At 41.6% G+C, this 19,549-nt stretch overlaps 1 protein-coding gene across 1 annotated transcript in view; it reads left to right on the forward strand.

The window, feature by feature from the left end:
• Positions 1 to 2,990: 2,990 nt before the first annotated feature.
• npffr1l2 (neuropeptide FF receptor 1 like 2) overlaps positions 2,991 to 19,549 on the forward strand; it is a 46,610-nt gene continuing 30,051 nt past the window's right edge. The window contains exon 1 of the mRNA XM_086312831.1: positions 2,991 to 3,333. Coding sequence (XP_086168957.1) covers positions 2,991 to 3,333 — 343 coding nt within the window. The remainder of the gene's footprint in view (positions 3,334 to 19,549) is intronic.

A 19,549-nucleotide genomic window follows, 5' to 3' on the forward strand; every position in this document is an offset into this window, starting at 1 on the left:
TGATGGTATGATGTTGTTCCTGTCGCGTGTTCAGTTCAGTCAGCCAGTTAGTCTACCAGTCCATTAAGTTCAGCCAGCCATCCTGTCATCTTTTGTCTCCGTTTCCAATAAACCTCATTCTGCACCAAGAGTCCTGCTTGTGGGTCATCTCTTCCTCACCTCTGCACACGACCCCTGACAATAACTTTCACAACCTGAAAATTAAAACTCTTTAAGAGGTGTAATCTAATCTCCTTTGTTTCGCTTGAATATTTTCTAAATTTAAAGATATTAGAGATACAAAACTTAACTTAAAGACATAAATGAAAGCCTCAAAAGAAAAATTTTATATTTTTAAACATGCGCCTTATTTTGCCATCTTACTGGGCTTAAAAAATGCTTTAAATCAGCACAATGGTTATGACGAGTAAGAGTAACCCGCATGGAAATTGCCCTCGTCAAGGTAAAATTCTTTGTTTTTGGCAGAGACATTCACAGATTATATTCTACAGAAGTCTGGGACTACATTTAATGGTGCCTGTCATGCTACTGTGTATACTGGAGCACTTTTCATCAGGAAAATGTGCTTTTCATGTAGGATCTAGCCCCCTAGTTAATTGGCAGCAGACACTACTTACTGCAAACAACAACGTTTCCAGGTTCAGCACTAGCCTGTCTCTGAAAGCTTTAAGAAGGGTAGTCATTGTGTTGCCACAGTGTGAAGATAAATCACATCACACATCCAAAACAAAGAAACACATAAGTGTGTGATTATTAAAATAAATGTCACAATGTGACAGCCATGCTCATGACTTACTGTGCTCCTAGAACTGTTTATGCAAAAACAGACCACCTCCTTAGGATGCCAGAATATTTTACACTTCCTTTTTCTTTATGTTGGTTATTGATGAGGTATGGTGGGACTTTATGCAAATAATTTATCAGCATGCTCAACAACACAGTAAGACAAAGTATTGCACAAGATTGTACAGCTGCTTGGTGTCAATTATGTTGTTCATTCTACAAAATGCATTCAGAGGGAACAGGGTGTATCTAAGGTCTCAATCAACACTTTTGTAGCAACAGAAAGCCTGAGGTTTCAAGGTCTTTTGGAAAGGAAGTATAAATCCTTTTTTAGTTTATGGCTTAGGAAAAGGAGAGGCTAGTTCATTACCATGATGATAGGAAAAGCTCTGTGAAACGCATCTGACAAAGCAACTAGATTTAGCTATTCTTGGCCAGCCTTGAGGAAATGATGCTCCAAGCGTTGTGTATTTGAATTTCCAGTGTTTGTGCATCTGTACACTCCATTCGCTAACACATGGGTCTGGGTACTGCTGGCAGGTTTTTGGTCTCTGCAGAGATTGGTACTTTTTGACATTTTGTAAATATACAAAATTGGTGTTGTCAGCCAAGTTTGACATCCTCCCCCATTAAATGCATTCATTCAACACTCTGCTCTCATCTACCAAAAGGCTTGTCACTGAAGTCCCTGTCAACAAAAACCATCACAGCGGCAGCTTGTGTAAATTATTACAACGTGGCAGAATGTTGGAGGCATAACTCATAATTAACTTTTGCTGAAGAACCACAGCCTTAGCATTCTGTTTGAGGACATCGTCTAATCCCACACCCCGTCTTCCACTTTTTTTTGTTCGTCTTCCCATACTGGTGTACTTCATCTATTAATGAGCTGTTTATTTACTGCCATTGAGATTGACATTCAGTAACTTGCCTAAGGACATAATGAACTGGTGCATACTTGTTTGAAAGACTAAAGCCATCCAAATCTCTTGTTTTATAAAATCTTGTAATTTACAGTCACGTCCAATAAATTTCACACCAGCGTTTGCTGACAGATTTTTGACTCTGACTCTGTTTTAGACATGTTTATGTTCACTGATATTTTACCTAAAAAAAAGCGGCCGCGAGGAAGGCGGCGGCGGCCACTGAGCAGGTCTGGTCACAGACATATCACCACATGCCCTATTTGGGTTATTTGCGTGCTCCTTTAATTAACGTGATAATGTCTGCTGCAATCAAAACCCGGTAACGTGCCAGCAAAGCAGCTGCTGCCTAAGCTGATTTGTCTTTCTTGCCAACTTACTTTACATGTATTTAACAGTTAATGATCGACAAAATCTGGAAACCTTGTGGGATTTGAAATGTGCCCTAATCCTCAGTTAGCCTGTTTCATCCGTTCCATCTGCCTGATTATGTTTTGCAATCACAAACCTCTAGATTTTGCTTCTTTGGCAACTTTCAAAATAAATGTCTACTCGGATGTCCAGCAGCACAAATGGACATTTGTTTACATTACAGGTTTTCTTTCAATTGTTTACCTTTTTTCTCCAAATTGGTCTATTTTCACTGAAATACACTTCCTGTAGCTGCAAGGATTTTTGGACAGTGGCACTTCTTGTATTTTTGCTTCTATACATTTACCACAATGGCTTTTAAATCAAATACTCAAGATGACACTGAAGTGCAGACATTCAACTTTACTTCAAAGAGCTTTACAAAAGTATCACACTCAGTGCTTTTGAATTGAAATAATTGAAATTTTTATACACTGTTGACAGGGGATTTCTAAAAACCACCCTGTAATTCTTCAGCTAAGACACCTGAGTTAGAAAACACAAAGACTGCAGTCGTTTTTTACACGCGTGGGAAGCAACGAATGCACCTTGCGAACTGCGAACTTTTATTTTATACATGTGCGTGCGTGCGTGTGTGTGTGTGTGTGTGTGTGTGTGTGTGTGTGTGTGTGTGTGTGTGTGTGTGTGTGTGTGTGAGAGAGATATATGCAACACTTTAAATTAACCGGTTTTAGTGATGCTTGCATCATTGGAGAAGATGAACCCCTGCCAATGTACTGTTGCAGCTGGTAATGAAGAGTTGTCATATGTCTGAACAAAGCCTGCAACACCTCTTCTTCTCTTTGTTCTAACTTAAATTTTTCTCTGCTTATTGCCATTTTATTTCCTCTGCAGTGTTGACTGATATCAAGGATGGATATTCTGGACGTTGTGGACGAAGACGAGATGGCACTTGAGGGATCAAACATTACATCCATCGTTTTAAACACCAGCCTAGATGGTGTATCCAATGTCACCAACATTACCTTTTTCCCTTACTATCAGCACTCTCTGTATGTGGCTGCCATCTACACCCTGGCTTACTCCTTCATCTTTCTGCTGTGTATGGTGGGTAACATCCTGGTGTGTCTCATCGTACTGGAAAACCGTCGTATGCGCACGGTCACCAACCTCTTCATCCTCAACCTGGCTATCAGTGACCTGCTGGTGGGGATCTTCTGCATCCCTACAACACTGGTGGACAACCTCATCACAGGTAATACTGAGCTTGTGACTAATGTACATGCAGTCGTATCATTGTTAATTTGGACCTGAGTGCAGATGTGCATTTCAATTCAGTGCAATGTACCATTTGGATGCATAGCATAATCTCAGAGTATTCCAATAAGCAAATGGGTCATTCCATTTTAAATCACAGGCCTTATTCTCGATCTTCTCTGATTTGCAAAAGAGTTTGAACATATAGCTAATACATATGAAGCTAAAATTTTAGCTGACCAACATTTCAGGCCTTTTTTTCCACACAACAATGTCTGAGGCAATGTTTGAAAGTAATTTTCATTGGTCTTTCTTACAATCAAAATTCTATGATTTAGAGCAGATTAATTTTAAAAAAATATCTCGATGTTACTAGTGAAAATTTCTGAAAAGTACAGTTATACAGTGGTCCCTCGTTTATCGCGGGAGTTACGTTCTAAAAATAACCCGTAAGTGCCTTTGATGGTGCAAAATGTTTCATTGACATTGTTGGGTTTGTTGGGAAGAAAACTTACAAACATACAGTACAGCACTTCAGAGTCGCACTGCTAGCGATCAAAGATTTATGTAAATTTGAGAAGCTGAATGCATTCTGTACTGTACTGTACAGGAGAGACGGCATGAGATTGACTGACAATGGTCTACGGCCAAAAGGACGCAGAACACAATGTGCTGTAAAAACAAAACAAAAAAACAAAAAACATGCAAAATTGCACAAAAAAAAAAAAGAGTGAAACAGCGAGGCCGTTATAGCGGTCCCTTGTTATAGCGAGGGACCGCTGTATTTGCAATTTTGTGAAATAATACTATACATCATTCAGAAATTGTCTTTAGTTGTCATCACACACAAAAAAATGAGTACATGCATCAAAACGTTTACCCATCTGGAACAACCCTGACATCTTACAACACAATAATATGACAAACGTCGCAGATTAGGGTTGTTAAGGAATTAAATACTTGGAACGTATATTCAAAGTAATAGACTTTTATCCATTTGGCAGAAGAATATTAGAATATGAGATTAACCAGAATAGATTTTTATACTATCAATAGTTTAATAAAAGAGTTTAAAAAAAGGCATTTAAGCAAAATCAAGTCAAACTACAAACAGGTGTGGTGCAATTCCTTAATTTCAAAACCCCCACATTACTGTCTAAAAGATACAGAACACTCAAAAATAGATGAATCAATATCCCTTCTATTGTGAAATCTATCAGTCAACTTCTGGCCTCAGAAATGCTTAAAAACCTTTAAAATGACCTATCTACAATTAATTCCATACAGAATCCTGCATAGAGTCAGGTCAGTGGTTGTCCAGGATTGGTTTTGTGTCATCTAACACCTGCTCACATGGTCAAAGCAATTTGCCTACAATTACATCCACCCTCTGTCTCTGGTGGAGGCGACAAATAAAGTTTACTCCTGTTTGAGTAACATTTGCAGTCCCTAACTGTTTCAGAAAATCACGGAGTTTTCACGTCTTCCACTTTCACCCAGTAGGAAGGGGACTGTGTGCCACAGGAAGTCTCGGTCTAAATGGTAGATTCTGAAATAGAGAAGGCTTTCAGTAGCTGCCGTGCACGGCCCACTTTATAACAACTCTATATGAGCAATGGTCTGGAGATACAGGTGTCAGTGGCGAAAAGCTTAAACAGCTGTGCTGCTGTGATAACAGGATGCAGCAGTCAGAGAAGTCGCATCAAATCTGTCATGCACTCTCTGGAAAAAGTGATGTTGTCCTTGAAAACCAGAATCCTGTAAACAATACTGTCATCTTTTTAGTTCACTGAAGCAAAAACTTTACATGAAAATACCGTCACACTTTCTAATCCTTAATATCTCTTTTTTATTACCAAGAAATGTGGTGACATTTTACCTGATTTTAAAAAAAAAAGGGAAAAAAGAACAAACTGTGAAAACATAATTTTCCTTACTCTGCTTACTTTAGAAAATATTCACAGAGGACACATAACAAGTAAGATTGAATAATTCATACAAGTGATAACAATATATGACCTCCAATCACATTCCCTGGATGCCATGCTCACTTTTCTTAGTCCTCACACAAACAGACAGGACGTTCAAGTGTCAGCAATAATGATTTCACAGCATTACTGCAGGTGCTGGCATTCATCGACTTTAATTAAGTTATGTTATCTTTATAAAAAGAAAGAGAGCCAAAGGAATGTCAGGCGTTGTGTGGAGGCGAGGAAGAAGGAACCCAAACGCAGGACTCGCAGGTAGGTGAAGACTGGTGAAGGTTTATTATAAGGTGTGGATGAACAGAGGGTAAATGGACACTGACTGGCTGGATCACTGAATGGCTGACTGAACTGAGAGAACACACGAGAAGGACAACATCACACGAACATCAATGACACGACAAAGAACTGGTGAAACCGAGGAACTTAAATACACAGGTTGAATGATGGCAATGATTGGAAACAGGTGAGTACAGGGCTGAACATAATCTGACTAATGAGAGACAAGAGACAAGCTGACACGGGGAAAACAAAACAGGAAGTGAGAACATTGATGTGGCAACATAACCTAAATGTGACAAAACTGAAAACACTGGGTCACCGACCCAGGGACCCTGACAGTACCCCCCCCCCTTCAAAGGCCGGCACCCGACGGCCAAAAGAGAAAAAGACAAGAACAGGGCGAGCGGAGGGGGCCCTGGACGGAGGGACGGAGTCCACATAGAGACAGTTCAGGTGGGCGGCCGCGAGGAAGGCGGCGGCGGTCACTGAGCGGTTCCGGTGGACCAGGCGAAGCCGAAGCTGGACCAGGCGAAGCAGAAGCTTAAGCTGAGGCTGGACCAGGCGACGGCATGGGAGCCGGGGGTGACGGAGCAACAGCTGTAGAGACAGCGGGTGCGGAAACCTCTGACTGGAGACAGGCCGGGCCAGCGGGCGCGGAAACCCCTGGCTGAGGAGCGGGAGAGCTCGCAGCTGGCTCTGGATGCTGTGGCTGCAGGTCAGGGAACTGAACAGGATGGTGAATGAGTAACTGGACTACAGAAGACTGGACTACAGACGGCGGGAGAATGGGTGACTGAGCTACAGGCGGCCGGACGGGAGGCGACTGGACTGACTGGACGGGAGACTGAACTGGAGGGGACTGGAGGACAGGAGACTGAACTAGAGTAGACTGGAGGACAGGCGGAGACTGAACTACAGGCGACTGGAGGACAGGAGGAGACTGGACTACAGGGGACTGGAGGGGAGGAGGAGACTGGACTACAGGGGACTGGAGGGCAGGAGGAGACTGGACTACAGGGGACTGGAGGGCAGGAGACTGGACTACAGGGGACTGGAGTAAAGGCTGAACAGCAGGTGAGTGAACTGACTGGACTGAGGAGACTAATGGATAAACAGAGGTCGGTGAGGATATGGCTGAGCTGAGGTTGGTACGGCTAATGGCTGAGCTAAAGACTGAGCTAGTGAGGGGGATAAAGCTGTAGCTTGGGCTAGTAAGGCTGGTGCCTGAGCAGGGGACAGGTCAGCTAGCCTAACTAGAGATAGTGCTAGGGCATGGAAAGCTGAGTGAGGAGATGGACGGGCTGGCGAATTAGCAGGTGGACAGGTTAGCTCTTCCGTGCCTCCGGAGTGTGAGGGCGCTTACTGGAGAGCCTCAGCCGAGCCTCTAGGGGGGTCAGGTCGGATCCTGGCCACCCTCAGCCTGGGCGCTGGGATAGGCGCGGGAGGTGGCTGGACACCAGTCACCCCCACCTGAGAAACAGGAACGGGTGTGGAGGTAGACTGGGTCGCAGCTGCCCTCCTCCTGGGAGCTGGCACTGGTGTGGGTATAGGCTGACTGACGGGAGTGGAGATAATGACTGGGTGAGTGATACTGACAGGTTTGGGTGCATGAGTATTTTTAACAGTGGCCGGAGCTGATGAAACCGGAACAGGCTGACAGGTGGACCAAGGAGCAGACTCAGATAAAACGGTCCTAGAGTGAGCAGGCCTAGGGTTTGCATACACACGGACTGTAACAGATTTATCGGAGATTGCTCTGGCCTTTCTGCCATCACCATTTACAGTCTTTAGTTGAATAGTCTCCGGAGATGTTGAAGTGCGGGGATTGTCCTTAATGAATCCCAGCTCAGAGGGAGCAGAGCAGAAAAAGTCTTCCCAGTCCAGTCCACTCCCCATGAATCAGAAGTGAGTGTACTGTGCATTTTAAGGGAGTAATCAGATGAAGGGTGTTGCTGAAAATGGTCCATATTATGGCGGCGTGTGCGCCGCTTTCTCCGGGAAGAGGAAGCGGCCGGGGTAAACAGCTGAGCCTCTGGCGCGGTAGCCTCCGTTGAGCCAAGGTGGGAGGCGTAGCCGCTGTGCCGTGGCAAAGGTGGAGGTCCGGCGAATGAGGCGGCGGGTGTGTGAGCGAGGAGCGGAGCGGCGAGAGAGGGAGCGGCCGAAGCCCGGCGTGAAACGTCCACTCTCCGCGGCAAATGCAGGTGAGGCAGCAGGTGGGGGAACGCGGCATCTCCGAGGCCCGCCCAGAGCCAGGCGAGTCCCCTCGAAGACGTGCTCTCTCTCCGTGAAGAGCCGCTGTTTTCCCCTGAGCTCCTCTGCCCAACGGGAAAGTGCTGCCTCCTGCCGCTCGTAGAGGTCCGAGTCCGCTGGGTTCCAATCGTGTCTTCGTGGGACAGGTCGTGTCATTCTGTCGTTGTGTGGAGGCGAGGAAGAAATGGTAAATGGCCTGCATTTGTATAGCGCTTTTCTAGTCCATAGGACCCCAAAGCGCTTTACACTACATTCAGTCATTCACCCATCCACACACACATTCACACACTGGCGATGGCAAGCTACATTGTAGCCACAGCTGCCCTGGGGCGCACTGGCAGAGGCGAGGCTGCCGGACACAGGCGCCACCGGGCCCTCTGACCACCACCAGTAGGCAAACATGGGGTTAGTATCTTGCCCAAGGATATTTGGCATGCAGCCAGGAGGCAGCCTGGGATCGAACCACCGACCTTCTGATTAGTGGCTGACCTGCTCTGCCACCTGAGCTACAGCCACCCCATGAAGGAACCCAAACGCAGGACTCGCAGGTAGGTGAAGACTGGTGAAGGTTTATTATAAGGGGTGGATGAACAGAGGGTGAACGAACACTGACTGGCTGGATCACTGAATGGCTGACTGAGACGTATTTCATGCTTTGCACATTTACTGTATTAGCCAAAATCTAATTTTTTAGTCATCTGATATTATATTGCTTCTTAGTGCTAATACAAATCCACACACTGCATCTTCAGTATGATCAGGAAAGAACTGAACAGAGGGAGCATGTTTTGTGTGTTTGATAAATCACAAAAACATCAAAGTTCTGTTCCTGATTTCAGAATACATAAGCCAAAAACAACATTCCCAAAATCCTATTAGTCATCTTTGTTGACTGACAGACACAAAGACATAAACCAATATAATAAATCAATGACTGCTGCACTCAAAGGCTGTTTCAAGGCAAAACAACAACACCCAGTTTCACAGCAAACAGTTTCCATCGTATCGTCAGTCAGCTGCAGCAGACATTCCCAGTCACCAACTCATCAGCACATCAGTTGCACAAAATTTCTATCCTCAAACTTTCACCACTGATATTTACAGGATGTCTTTGATCGATATGTGAAACAGGCAGGGTATATTGCTTGCACAACATCAACAAATGCCTAGTAAAGACCTAAAGAGAATTCCTAGAATAACACCACACAAGTTCAAATGGAAAAACTCATGCTGGATATCTATACTGATATGGGCTGGGTAATGTCTTAGGGATGAAGGGATGTCACACTGTTTGATGGAAATTAAAATTATCAACCTACAGAGGGCTGAATTCAGAGAAAGACAGAAATTCAGAGTGAAAAAATGAAACATTGGGCTTGTTCATGCTACTGAAATTTTACTCAGTAGTTTGTATGTGTGCTTGTATACATGCCTGAAAACGTTGGAGCATTATCATAATGAGATGACAGATGGTGTCAAAGAGGATCTGCTTGCATATTTGAACCAGGGCATCACTGAGCTACTTGACGGCGCCAGATAGAGCGAAACTAAATGTCCAAGAGGTGCTCTGTTGGATTTATGTCAGGCAACATTCCAGTCCTGCCGATGTGTTAAGGACCTTCTAAAGCCTTGTCCAGGTCTCCAGGAGTAGCTGCCTGTCTCCTAGAATCTCCTCCAAGCACTTAAGATGGTGCTGAGAGATACAGCAAACCTACTGATAATGTATTTGCTGGAATTTTGTATTGTGTCACATGTTAATGTACCATCCCAGGAGTTGGGCTACCTGCACATCCTCTACTTAACTCACCAGATCAATATCCCAGAAGTTTAACAGACCTGTTGCTATGCTCTGATTTAAAAAGTGTTTCTTTCACACTGAGAACACTTCCAGCTGTGTTGCTTCCTGAATAGAAGTACCCCTTAATGTTGAGACAGAACAAATTTGAGATGTGAATGTGATGCAAATCGCAGTTACATGAGTACTTCTTGAAGATTAATTTTACGAATAGCTTCAGTGGTTTGGATTTGCTTGCACTCATCTGACAGATAAATTGTGTTAACATGTTTCTTATGTTGGAATGAGGCAAAGTTAGATTATTCAGTTTGTCAATAATTCACAGTACATTTAAAAATCACTACATACTGTAGCAGCCAATCGGAAAGCATGAAGACAAGGTATCACCACATTATGGCTCTAATATGAAAAGGTAAATTGTTCCAGTTTAGTGGAGCTTTAGTGCAATTTATTGTTTTAATTCATCCAGCCACACATACACGCAAAAAACAAGAGCTAATCCAAGTTCCTAACTTGATAATTTGTGAAAAAAGGTTCAAGGACACTATTGAAAAACGGAAACAAGGGCAACTGAAAGTTGAATACATCAGGTATCTTTTTACATTTAGAAATTTAAATTGAAACTATTTTTCTGTCATTGGACTCATTTGTCATTTGCACCATACTGCATGACTCTACGAATGACTGATGTCTAGCTAAATGAAACCAACGATTAAAAAGAAAAATCTCTTTCAGTTCACTTTCAATGCTCTTTTTCTTTCATGAAACCGACCGTGAACTACTACTGGTAAAGTTTTTCAGCCGGTTGACAGTTTTTGCTTGACTAAAGAAATATGTGTTTAATTTGATTTCCTCATTTTTAATAGAATCTGTGGGTAACAATTCATTTTTTTAGGAAATTCAAAATTATCTTAAGATAGGCTTATGTTCTTAAATTGTTAATTCAGAAAAAATACCTTAATATATAATTAAATAACTAAAAAACAAGCCTATTGGTTTTTAGTGCTCTTTCTGATACAAGTCTCTTCTGTTCTGTCAGTGAAGGCTCTGTGGGATCGAATTGGAAACAAACAGGAGGCAGTAATTGTTAAAGTTGTGTGTACACATGCATGCGCAGTGTTGGGAAGGTTACTTTTAAAATGTATTCCATTACAGATTACAGAATACATGCCCCAAAATGTATTCTGTAACGTATTCCGTTACGTTACTCAATGACAGTAACGTATTCTGAATACTTTGGATTACTTAATATATTATCATGCTTTTTACAACTACGTGAATGTACTATTGCTGTGTGATTTACCATTACTGAAGGTCCGCGGCTCCGAACCTTAGTAAAGGGACCTCTGACTAATACGGCCGAAAAATAGCTTTACTTTGTTGTGTGGGTCAACTTTTCTTGGGAGAGACAGAGAGAGGCGTTGAAAGGCTGCTCCAACGGAACTTATTGTTTTCGGAGGAAAACACGAACACATTGTACAGTCGAGTCTTAATAGCTTACTTACAACTGGGCTCCTCAGGCACTCTTCTTGGCTGCAGTGGTTATTATTATATTTACATGCTTCCAGCTCCCGTTTTTTCTCGATGACTGCTCGTACCTTTCCATTATCCTTTTTTCTCCCACCTCTTGCTCACAGACACATAACGGGTATGGCAGTCCATTCTCCCTGCAACACGGACTACACTGCCCATAAGGCTACATTCTTTAGAGCTATGCTTGTAGCATTCTGCCTGTTAGCTTAGCACAACAACAACAACAAAAAGGTGCTCTCTCACCCAGGAAACACAGTAGCGAGAGAGAGAGAGGGCGTCGCCCTGTAACCATGGCAACCGTAACGCTGCCGCCTGGAACAACAGAACGTAGCTGTCAAACAAAACCCAAACAGTCCTGACCCGCCACAATATGAAACAGGAAAGTACCGCAGTGTAATCCATTTATTTCAACAAAGTAACTGTATTCTGAATACCACCTTTTTAAACGGTAACTGTAATGGAATACAGTTACTCATATTTTGTATTCTAAATACGTAACAGCGGTACATGTATTCCGTTACTCCCCAACACTGTGCGTGTGTGATGAACCATGGAGCAAAAGTAATATTAATTCAAGAATACATTGAGAGTAAATCTTGATTGTATTTTCAGTGCAATGTGCACAAAATAAAAACAAAAAGAACCCAGCTGTATTTTGATGGAGCACTCTTTGATGGCATTTCTCATTTTTCATTTTCAGAAAATATTTACTTTTATTTTGCTTTAACCAGAACTTCAGCCTGTGCCCGCCGGGCTTTCTCACACTCTTTTTTTATGCACATTTGCGCCTATCTTAAACTGTTTATTTCTAACCATATAGTCTACATAAACATAAAATTGTAGCAGGTGAAATATCACATCATCACTTATATCTGCCTTAGAGCACTGTGCTCTATGCAGTCTCTGTAGATTCTGTTCCTATATCATGTAAAAAGGACTAATTAATTACATTGCATCATTTCCTTCAATGAAATATGTCTTCATTACTTCATAACTCACTGTTAACACAGTATTTCTATATTAAAGTAGTATTAAAGTGATCATAGCAAGTCTTACAGGGTTTATGTTACACCTTCAAATGTATTGTTGCTTCTTTTATGAGTACTGAATGTTGTTCTTTTATTCTGGAAATTTGTATAACGGCTGCTTTTAATTACAAAAGAGTATAAAGCGTTAGATATCCTCCTTCATCTGTTGATTACTTGGTGAAAAGATTGTTTCACCTCTGTTATGGTATTCACACATCTCAAGAGATGCTGTCTGGCTTAGCATCAGAAATCCACAAATCTGTGATGCCTGTGGCATAAACATACATTCTGATGCACTCATTTCTATTCTTGTCCATTCTGATCACTTCCAATGAAAACTTCGACATCACTAACTCTGCCACCTCAAGCTCGGCCTCCTCTCTTTTTGTCAGTGCCACTGTCTGCAAACCATACATCATTGCTCTTAGCCTAAACTGGAAATAAAATTGGGAGAATGAAATTTGTGATCAAAATTGGTCTATTCCTGACACATATCCAAAAGGATGTTTCACTAGTGATGAAATAAATGTTCTTGTTGTTCTTTCAGAGCCCATTTAGATGGCCGTGTAAGGACAGGAAGAGGTCTGTGTTAATATTCAGTTTGTCCCTTTTATTGTTCAAGTTTGTTATGGTCTATATTAGGTCTTTATTGTGGCCTTCAGTTTTACTTCAGGGTGTCCTGTAGCTTCTTGCTTCCATATCTGTCCTCTAAAGAAATAACAAGTGACAGAGCTAATTAATGAAGGACATATTTCACATGTTTTTCAGACACATTATTTTCTGAGACTGGGGTGAAAATTAAGCCACCCCCACCAAAGAATCCATGGTTGCACAGACTTCCACAGATTCTCAAGGTTGTTATCATGATCATCTTCCACTGAGTCATTATATCTGAGTTGCTATAGCAACACTGTAACAATACAGATTATCCTTCACACCACAGTCCTCACACAGAAATAGTACACTGTAAAAATTGATATAAAAACCATGTAAAATCCCTACATAAATGTATAGTAAACCCCAAAACACAATTTTTCTGTTTCAATCACAGTGAACTTTTGTAAACTATTAAACAGAATGTTTTTGTTATATTTACAACATCAATGTGTGATTATAATCAAATTTATTTGTTAAAACTACAAATATTGGGAACAAAAACAGTGAAATACTTTAATACTCATAACAAAACAATTGTGTTAATTTGACATGCAAATATTGTAAAAACTATAGTTTTAGTCAGTTGTTTTTAAAAATACACGAATTATATGTAAGTCACTTAACAAGTTTATACTGTAGGCCTGCAACGGACCTACTTTTAACATTATTCATGAAATTATGCAAATTCAGGTATATATGTCATTGTGAACTTGAGAGGTTACTTCTCTATTTATAGGTGTAACACCCGTCCCACGTTCTATTGAGAGGGGCCCTGGGTTCCTGTTGTTACTTTCCTATTGATACTCCCTTTTTAATGCTTATGGTATTAAATATGCAATAAAACTACACTATATCGAAATAAATTACACACAAGCAGGTTAATTATAAAGTTAACTCCACTTTAGTGAATGCTTAATTAACAACACAAAAGAAAATAAGTAAAATCAATAAAGTTTGTTAAACAATGGTAAGGTATCTACCTCAACAGAAACAAAATAATCAAATAATATTGTGGGCCCACACGCACTCACACCAAACACACACACACACCTCAAGTGCTACAGTCTTTCTGCTAGCAAACCCCTCGTTGCAGGCCTGAGTCGTGGCTCGGGTGCGTTGGGACCTAAAACAATATGGTCGCTTCACTTGTTGCCAAGCAGTAAAAATAAAAGCACGTGCAAACAACAGTACTCACACCTCCAGGCAGTTCAAGGGGATAGCGGGGAAACTGGTTCACGGCTACCAGCAGGCCGCGGCAGCAGCACTCACAGTCGTCCTTTCCACGTGCTCCCACGTGAACACATAACTTCAGCACACCAGCAGAAGGGACCTCTCTGACACGCCAGCAAGACGTCCGTCTCCTCCTCTCACAGTAGGGTACAACAGTTCTCGACTCCAGTTAACTATCCGTCAACCCGAAAATACGTCGGTCGCCCTTCTATGAACTCTGCGTTCACTCGACACTGTTCAGCTCTCGTCTCTCTCGCTTCCTGCAGAGTGCACACGGCTCCCCACTTACTCCCACCCCTCTATCTGAGACTACTTCAGGGTTCACTGGAGCTGTAGTACATATCAATACCATATCAAAAATAATGACATAAACCTCAAAATACAAATAAGAAGGTTGTGCATTTAACTGACACACATCACATACTTTGCAGGCATTTGTATACATTCTTGAACACATTAAACATTTGCAATTAACTATCAATATTAATGAACAAATTGAAATAATGAGCTACTTATATAGCCAGGGCTACATAGGCTATATAAAGATATACAATTATAATGACATTGTCAGTTTTCTAATCATTCAGGCTATTTGCAGTCTATTGTAGAGTAACCTATAAGAAATTATTATCGATAGCCTAAGTAACACTTCTGCTCAGTCATAATCCTTGTATTCTTTATGTTTCTTTTAATTGTAATTTGATACTTAGACTAGACTACTGTTTTTGGGTTAGTTTAGCAATGTATCATATCACAGGCTAAACAACCTAACAGTGCCTCCCATAGGATGTGTCATGGCTACTGGACAGACTCACGCACAGACAGCTCTTTCTTTGAGAACAAAAGGAGATTATTTATTTACAACAGGGATCACCTCAGTGCTATATATATGTACAGTGAGTTGGGATGGGGGGGGGGGGTCCAGGGAGAGAAGGGGGGGGGGGAATCCAGACACGCTTCCTCTTCCCCACAGTCACCTCCACAGCTCCTCTGCACACACGCACTCCTCTTCAGCCGCACTTGCTCCAAAACTCCACACACGCTGCCACACCCGGGCAGGTCCCGTGATTTGGTCCAGGAGAGGGATATCTACACACAGAATTTCAACGTTAGTTCCACAGCAAAATACACACAGGGGATTCTTTTGATAATGCCGAGAGCACGAACTCAGGAGGCTCAACGTTCCAGTGGTGAGTTGCTCTGTGCCACTGCCTTAAATAGCAGCTGGGGAAATCAGCCAGATCAGCAGCAGGTGGAGACAATCACACAGGTGCCTGGGCCAAGAGCGAGAGCCCGTAACGAGCTCCACCCAGGCAGAGAGGAGGAGAGACAAAGAAAACAAAAACAAAAAAGAACAACAACAACAAAACCTGTAGCCAGCGTGAGCCAGCCAGAGAGACATGGGGACCGTGACAGGATGTCTATGGTGCCTTCTCTCCACAGAGCTGTAGGCTACTGTAGGCTACTAGTAATGTGTGGATCGATACTAAAATATCGATTCCTCCGATACCAGTCATTTATGTTCTAGAATCAATTCTTACATTAAAATATCGATATTTTAGTAATTTAGGGTAAATTTGTAGTTTATAATTAACAGGAACATAGTGGAAGGAAACTATAACATTGTCTGCATTCGAAGGAACTACTTCCTCTTCCGCCTTTCATAGTCATGTGCGAAATACGGCTGTATAAATGTGTCGCAGCCCCTTGGTGTGCGCACTCACAACAATGGCTGAGCGTAAATGGAGTCATGTGCGGAGGTATTTTACATCCACAAACAGCCGAGACGTGGTTTGCGATACATGTGGCAAAAAAGCGAGGGGTTGTGGCAACACCACTAACCTTGCCAAACACCTCAGAGTAAATCATATCACAGAATATGATGAGCTTATGCTGAGGCGAACTGAAAAGGAGGAGTGGACAGGTGCTGCTAGGGCGAGAAAGACGTCTCTCACGGAGTCCTTGCATGGCCTGGAAAACAAAATCTGGAAATGAAATCAAACTTCACACTTGTAAACAATTGTATCATAAAAGTAATAAGCATTCAACATCAGCAAGACAAGTGTCATGTGCAGGTTTTCTCAAATCAGTAAACTACAATTATTACCATAATTTGCCTCAGACATGGATCATCCCATGTACTCAGTCAACATTAATGTAATCGGTGACTTCCCTTAAGCGAAGTCACTCCACTCATATATTACTATGGGCTCAAAAGTGGCCAGCTAATGAGCCCATATTCAACTATTCCATAAACACTGCATCTCGTATTTGTTTTTCTCATGTCACTTGTCCACTTCTGCTGAATCTTCTACATGCATTCTTAGAAAAACAAACATTAGCAATACACATTGACTGTGGTCAGACGGTGGTCAGACACAGGTCAGACGCAGGTCGACAGGTTCCAGAGGTGCCATAAAAAGACCATAAAGTTAGCCATCCATAGCTGTGGAAAGAAGGTTATTCACATCATCAAAGTAACCTTCACATTTTCCCAAAAACACAGTGTAACAGCATCACCACTCATAACCTGTAAATACAGTTTTCTTCACACATAAACCCAGAAATCCTGTAGTAGGAAAAAACATCAACCAGTTGTCCTGGTATAAATCGCATCATCAATTCACATGAAGAACTGTCATGCTGTAGAAAAGAAATGCAAATGTTAGCGCTGCGCAGGTGTGTACACACTTTCTCACAGTGATCTCTATGAGCAACACAAGGTAGTGAATAACACCCCTGGTAGATGCACAGACACAGAAAGTGGCATTTAAAAGGTTAAATCATCACGCAACCTCGAATATGGCTGTCATCTTTCTGCTCCTGTAAAAGGAAACACACATAAATTCATCTGCACCTTTGTTGAGCTCTATAATATCCTATACCGAACTGGAGATTGTTATTCATGCTTTTATCTCATCACGACTGGACTATTGCAATTCCCTGTTTATTTGTTTAAACAAAGGTTCTTTGGAGCGTCTGCAGATCGTTCAGAATGCTGCAGCAAGACTTTTGACGAAAGCTTCTAAATATTCACATATAACACCGTTGCTTATGCAGTTACATTGGCTTCCTGTCGAATTTAGAGTCCATTTTAAGATTTTGGTTTTAACTTTTAAGGCTCTTCAACAACAAGCACCACCATATATTATTGAACTTTTAAAACCCTATGCCCCTAGTAGGTCTCTGAGGTCGAGTAGTCAGGGCCTACTTGTCATTCAGTATACGAGACTGAAAACTAGGGGTGATAGAGCTTTTGCTACTGTGGCCGCCAGACTGTGGAATTCCCTTCCTCAGGACTTACGATCCGCTGATTCATTGATTACTTTTAAAAAACAGCTAAAAACACATCTTTTTAAAATTGCTTTTTGCTAACTTTGTTTGTATCTTGTTTTTTTTGTTTTTTTTATAATCTGTTATATATAGCATGGTTTATCATACCATCATACTAATTGGCAGGCTCAACTTCACAACAAAAGAAAAATCATCAGCTAGATTCACTCCAAACCAACCACCAGCTGCACAACACACAACATAATCCTAATGTCTTATTAGCTATGAGTTTAATGCCCAGGTCTGTGCTCTTCACTCATTTAGGCCACACACCCATTTTATTCAGTTTTCCTTTTTCCCTTCATCATAAAACATGTGACATGCTGTCATGCACTTCACAAAAGAAGTTTGTTCTGACGTATTCAGAGTTATGTATCTAGGTACAGGATTCACTCGCACATCAAAACAGGAAACTCAGTGTTTTAGAGTCTCCACTCAACACACAACAAACTCCAACACATCCCATTCACTCGTGCTAGAATTCAGTCACCTTTCATTAATCTAAGAACGATCAACTAATTTGCATATCAGCTATTAACCCACTAGGATGACAGGACAACAGAAAAGCATGTTCAAAATAGTATCACAAAAGACAATTTCCCTCATACAGTAAATTACTTGTGCTGCATCAATCAAGCAGGAAGCTCCTCCCAATTTACTATATTAACAACTAAATTTATTATCTGATCACTGGTTGGTCAAACCAGAATCTTTTTTCCCCACAAAAGTTAAACTGTTGTCCTGCAACCTAGAGAGTCAATTTTTTGCGTTGGATAAATTCAGCATTTGATAACAAGTGTCTGCTAAATTGACACTATTTTAACACTGATGAGAGATAACAAGCTGATCTTCATTGCATGTGTGTTTGTGTTATTAGGCAGGTTTAATCAATGTCTGTGGAGCTGCATATCCAGCAGAGCATGTTCTTAAAGCTGCCTTTCCTACACATTTCTCTGCTATTATTTGATCACTTCTTAACTAATGTGCTATGAGTCCACTGGTTTTTGCATCACACGAGGTGACTTGGACAAGATGATAAACAGACTCACATGCTTAAGATGTTGTCTAATCTTCATGAGTTCTCTTGTGTTTGGAAGTGTTAGTAGGGTTAATGCATGTTCTGCTTGTGTGTGTGATTTTGTATATGTTTCTATTTTTGCAGTGTTTCAGACCCCTTCACAATTTTCCAACTTAAGCAGTCAGTTTTCTTTTCCCCAGGTAACCCAAATTTTGATTTCCCACATTAAATAATTCCTATGTATTCTCACCTAGTCTTCTCACTCTGTTGTCCTCTCCCACTTCAACAGTCCAACAGCCGGCAGTTCTCCTTCAGCTTTGTCTTGTGTTCCACTGTCTCTTCTTGCCATTTTACTCCAAAGGTGGCAAATGTCAAACTCCAACAGTCTCCTCAGTTCTCCTCAAAAGTTTTCTTCACATGCATAGTGAATTTGCAGCTTGTTGTAAACACAGTGCCATTCATCCGATCAGGCAGGGTGATGGGTTTGCTCTTCTTCTCTGATGCTGTTCGTCCACACTGCTGCTGCTTGCTGGGACTCTTTGCTCAGGACTTTGCTGCTGTCTCTTTATCTGCCATGTTATTGCTCTTTGGAGCTGCATTCCTTGTCTTCAGGGAGGAGTGAGAGCTCGCTTGTTAGGTTGAGAGACACATGGCGCTGTAAATAAATTAGCCAGAAACTTGGCCTGAATGTTTCCGATGATGTTAAACTATAACTTTCTTCTGACCGCTGCATGTGGAAAATTGATTCAGGTCTGCTTTGCACCTGAAAGTGACAAACTAAGACATTTTTATTATTATCATCACTGCTTAATCAACACACATCTCTCTCTCTCTGTTTTTGTGAACAGTCCTTTCTTAAAAGCAGAAAATGAAATTGTAGTTGTTTTTGGCTGATCAACACAAAACCTTTTTCCTATGATTTTTTTTTCATCTACAATATAAATTCTTTCTCTTTTGCACTCTTTTTTTTTTCTTCTTTACAATAGCTGGTGACCTGCAGAATCACCGCTCTCACAATCAGAGGCAATTACTTTTACACAGCGCACAAAGACACTGTGATGTCAGACACATTCACACTCACTTTTTCATCTGCATAAATAAAT

The sequence above is a fragment of the Aulonocara sp. 'chitande type north' Nkhata Bay genome, linkage group LG12, assembly GCF_057382095.1.
Source record: "Aulonocara sp. 'chitande type north' Nkhata Bay isolate Kocher_YH1m ecotype deep benthic linkage group LG12, A_spYH_male_GT1.1, whole genome shotgun sequence".
In the NCBI taxonomy this organism is placed as follows: domain Eukaryota; kingdom Metazoa; phylum Chordata; class Actinopteri; order Cichliformes; family Cichlidae; genus Aulonocara; species Aulonocara sp. 'chitande type north' Nkhata Bay.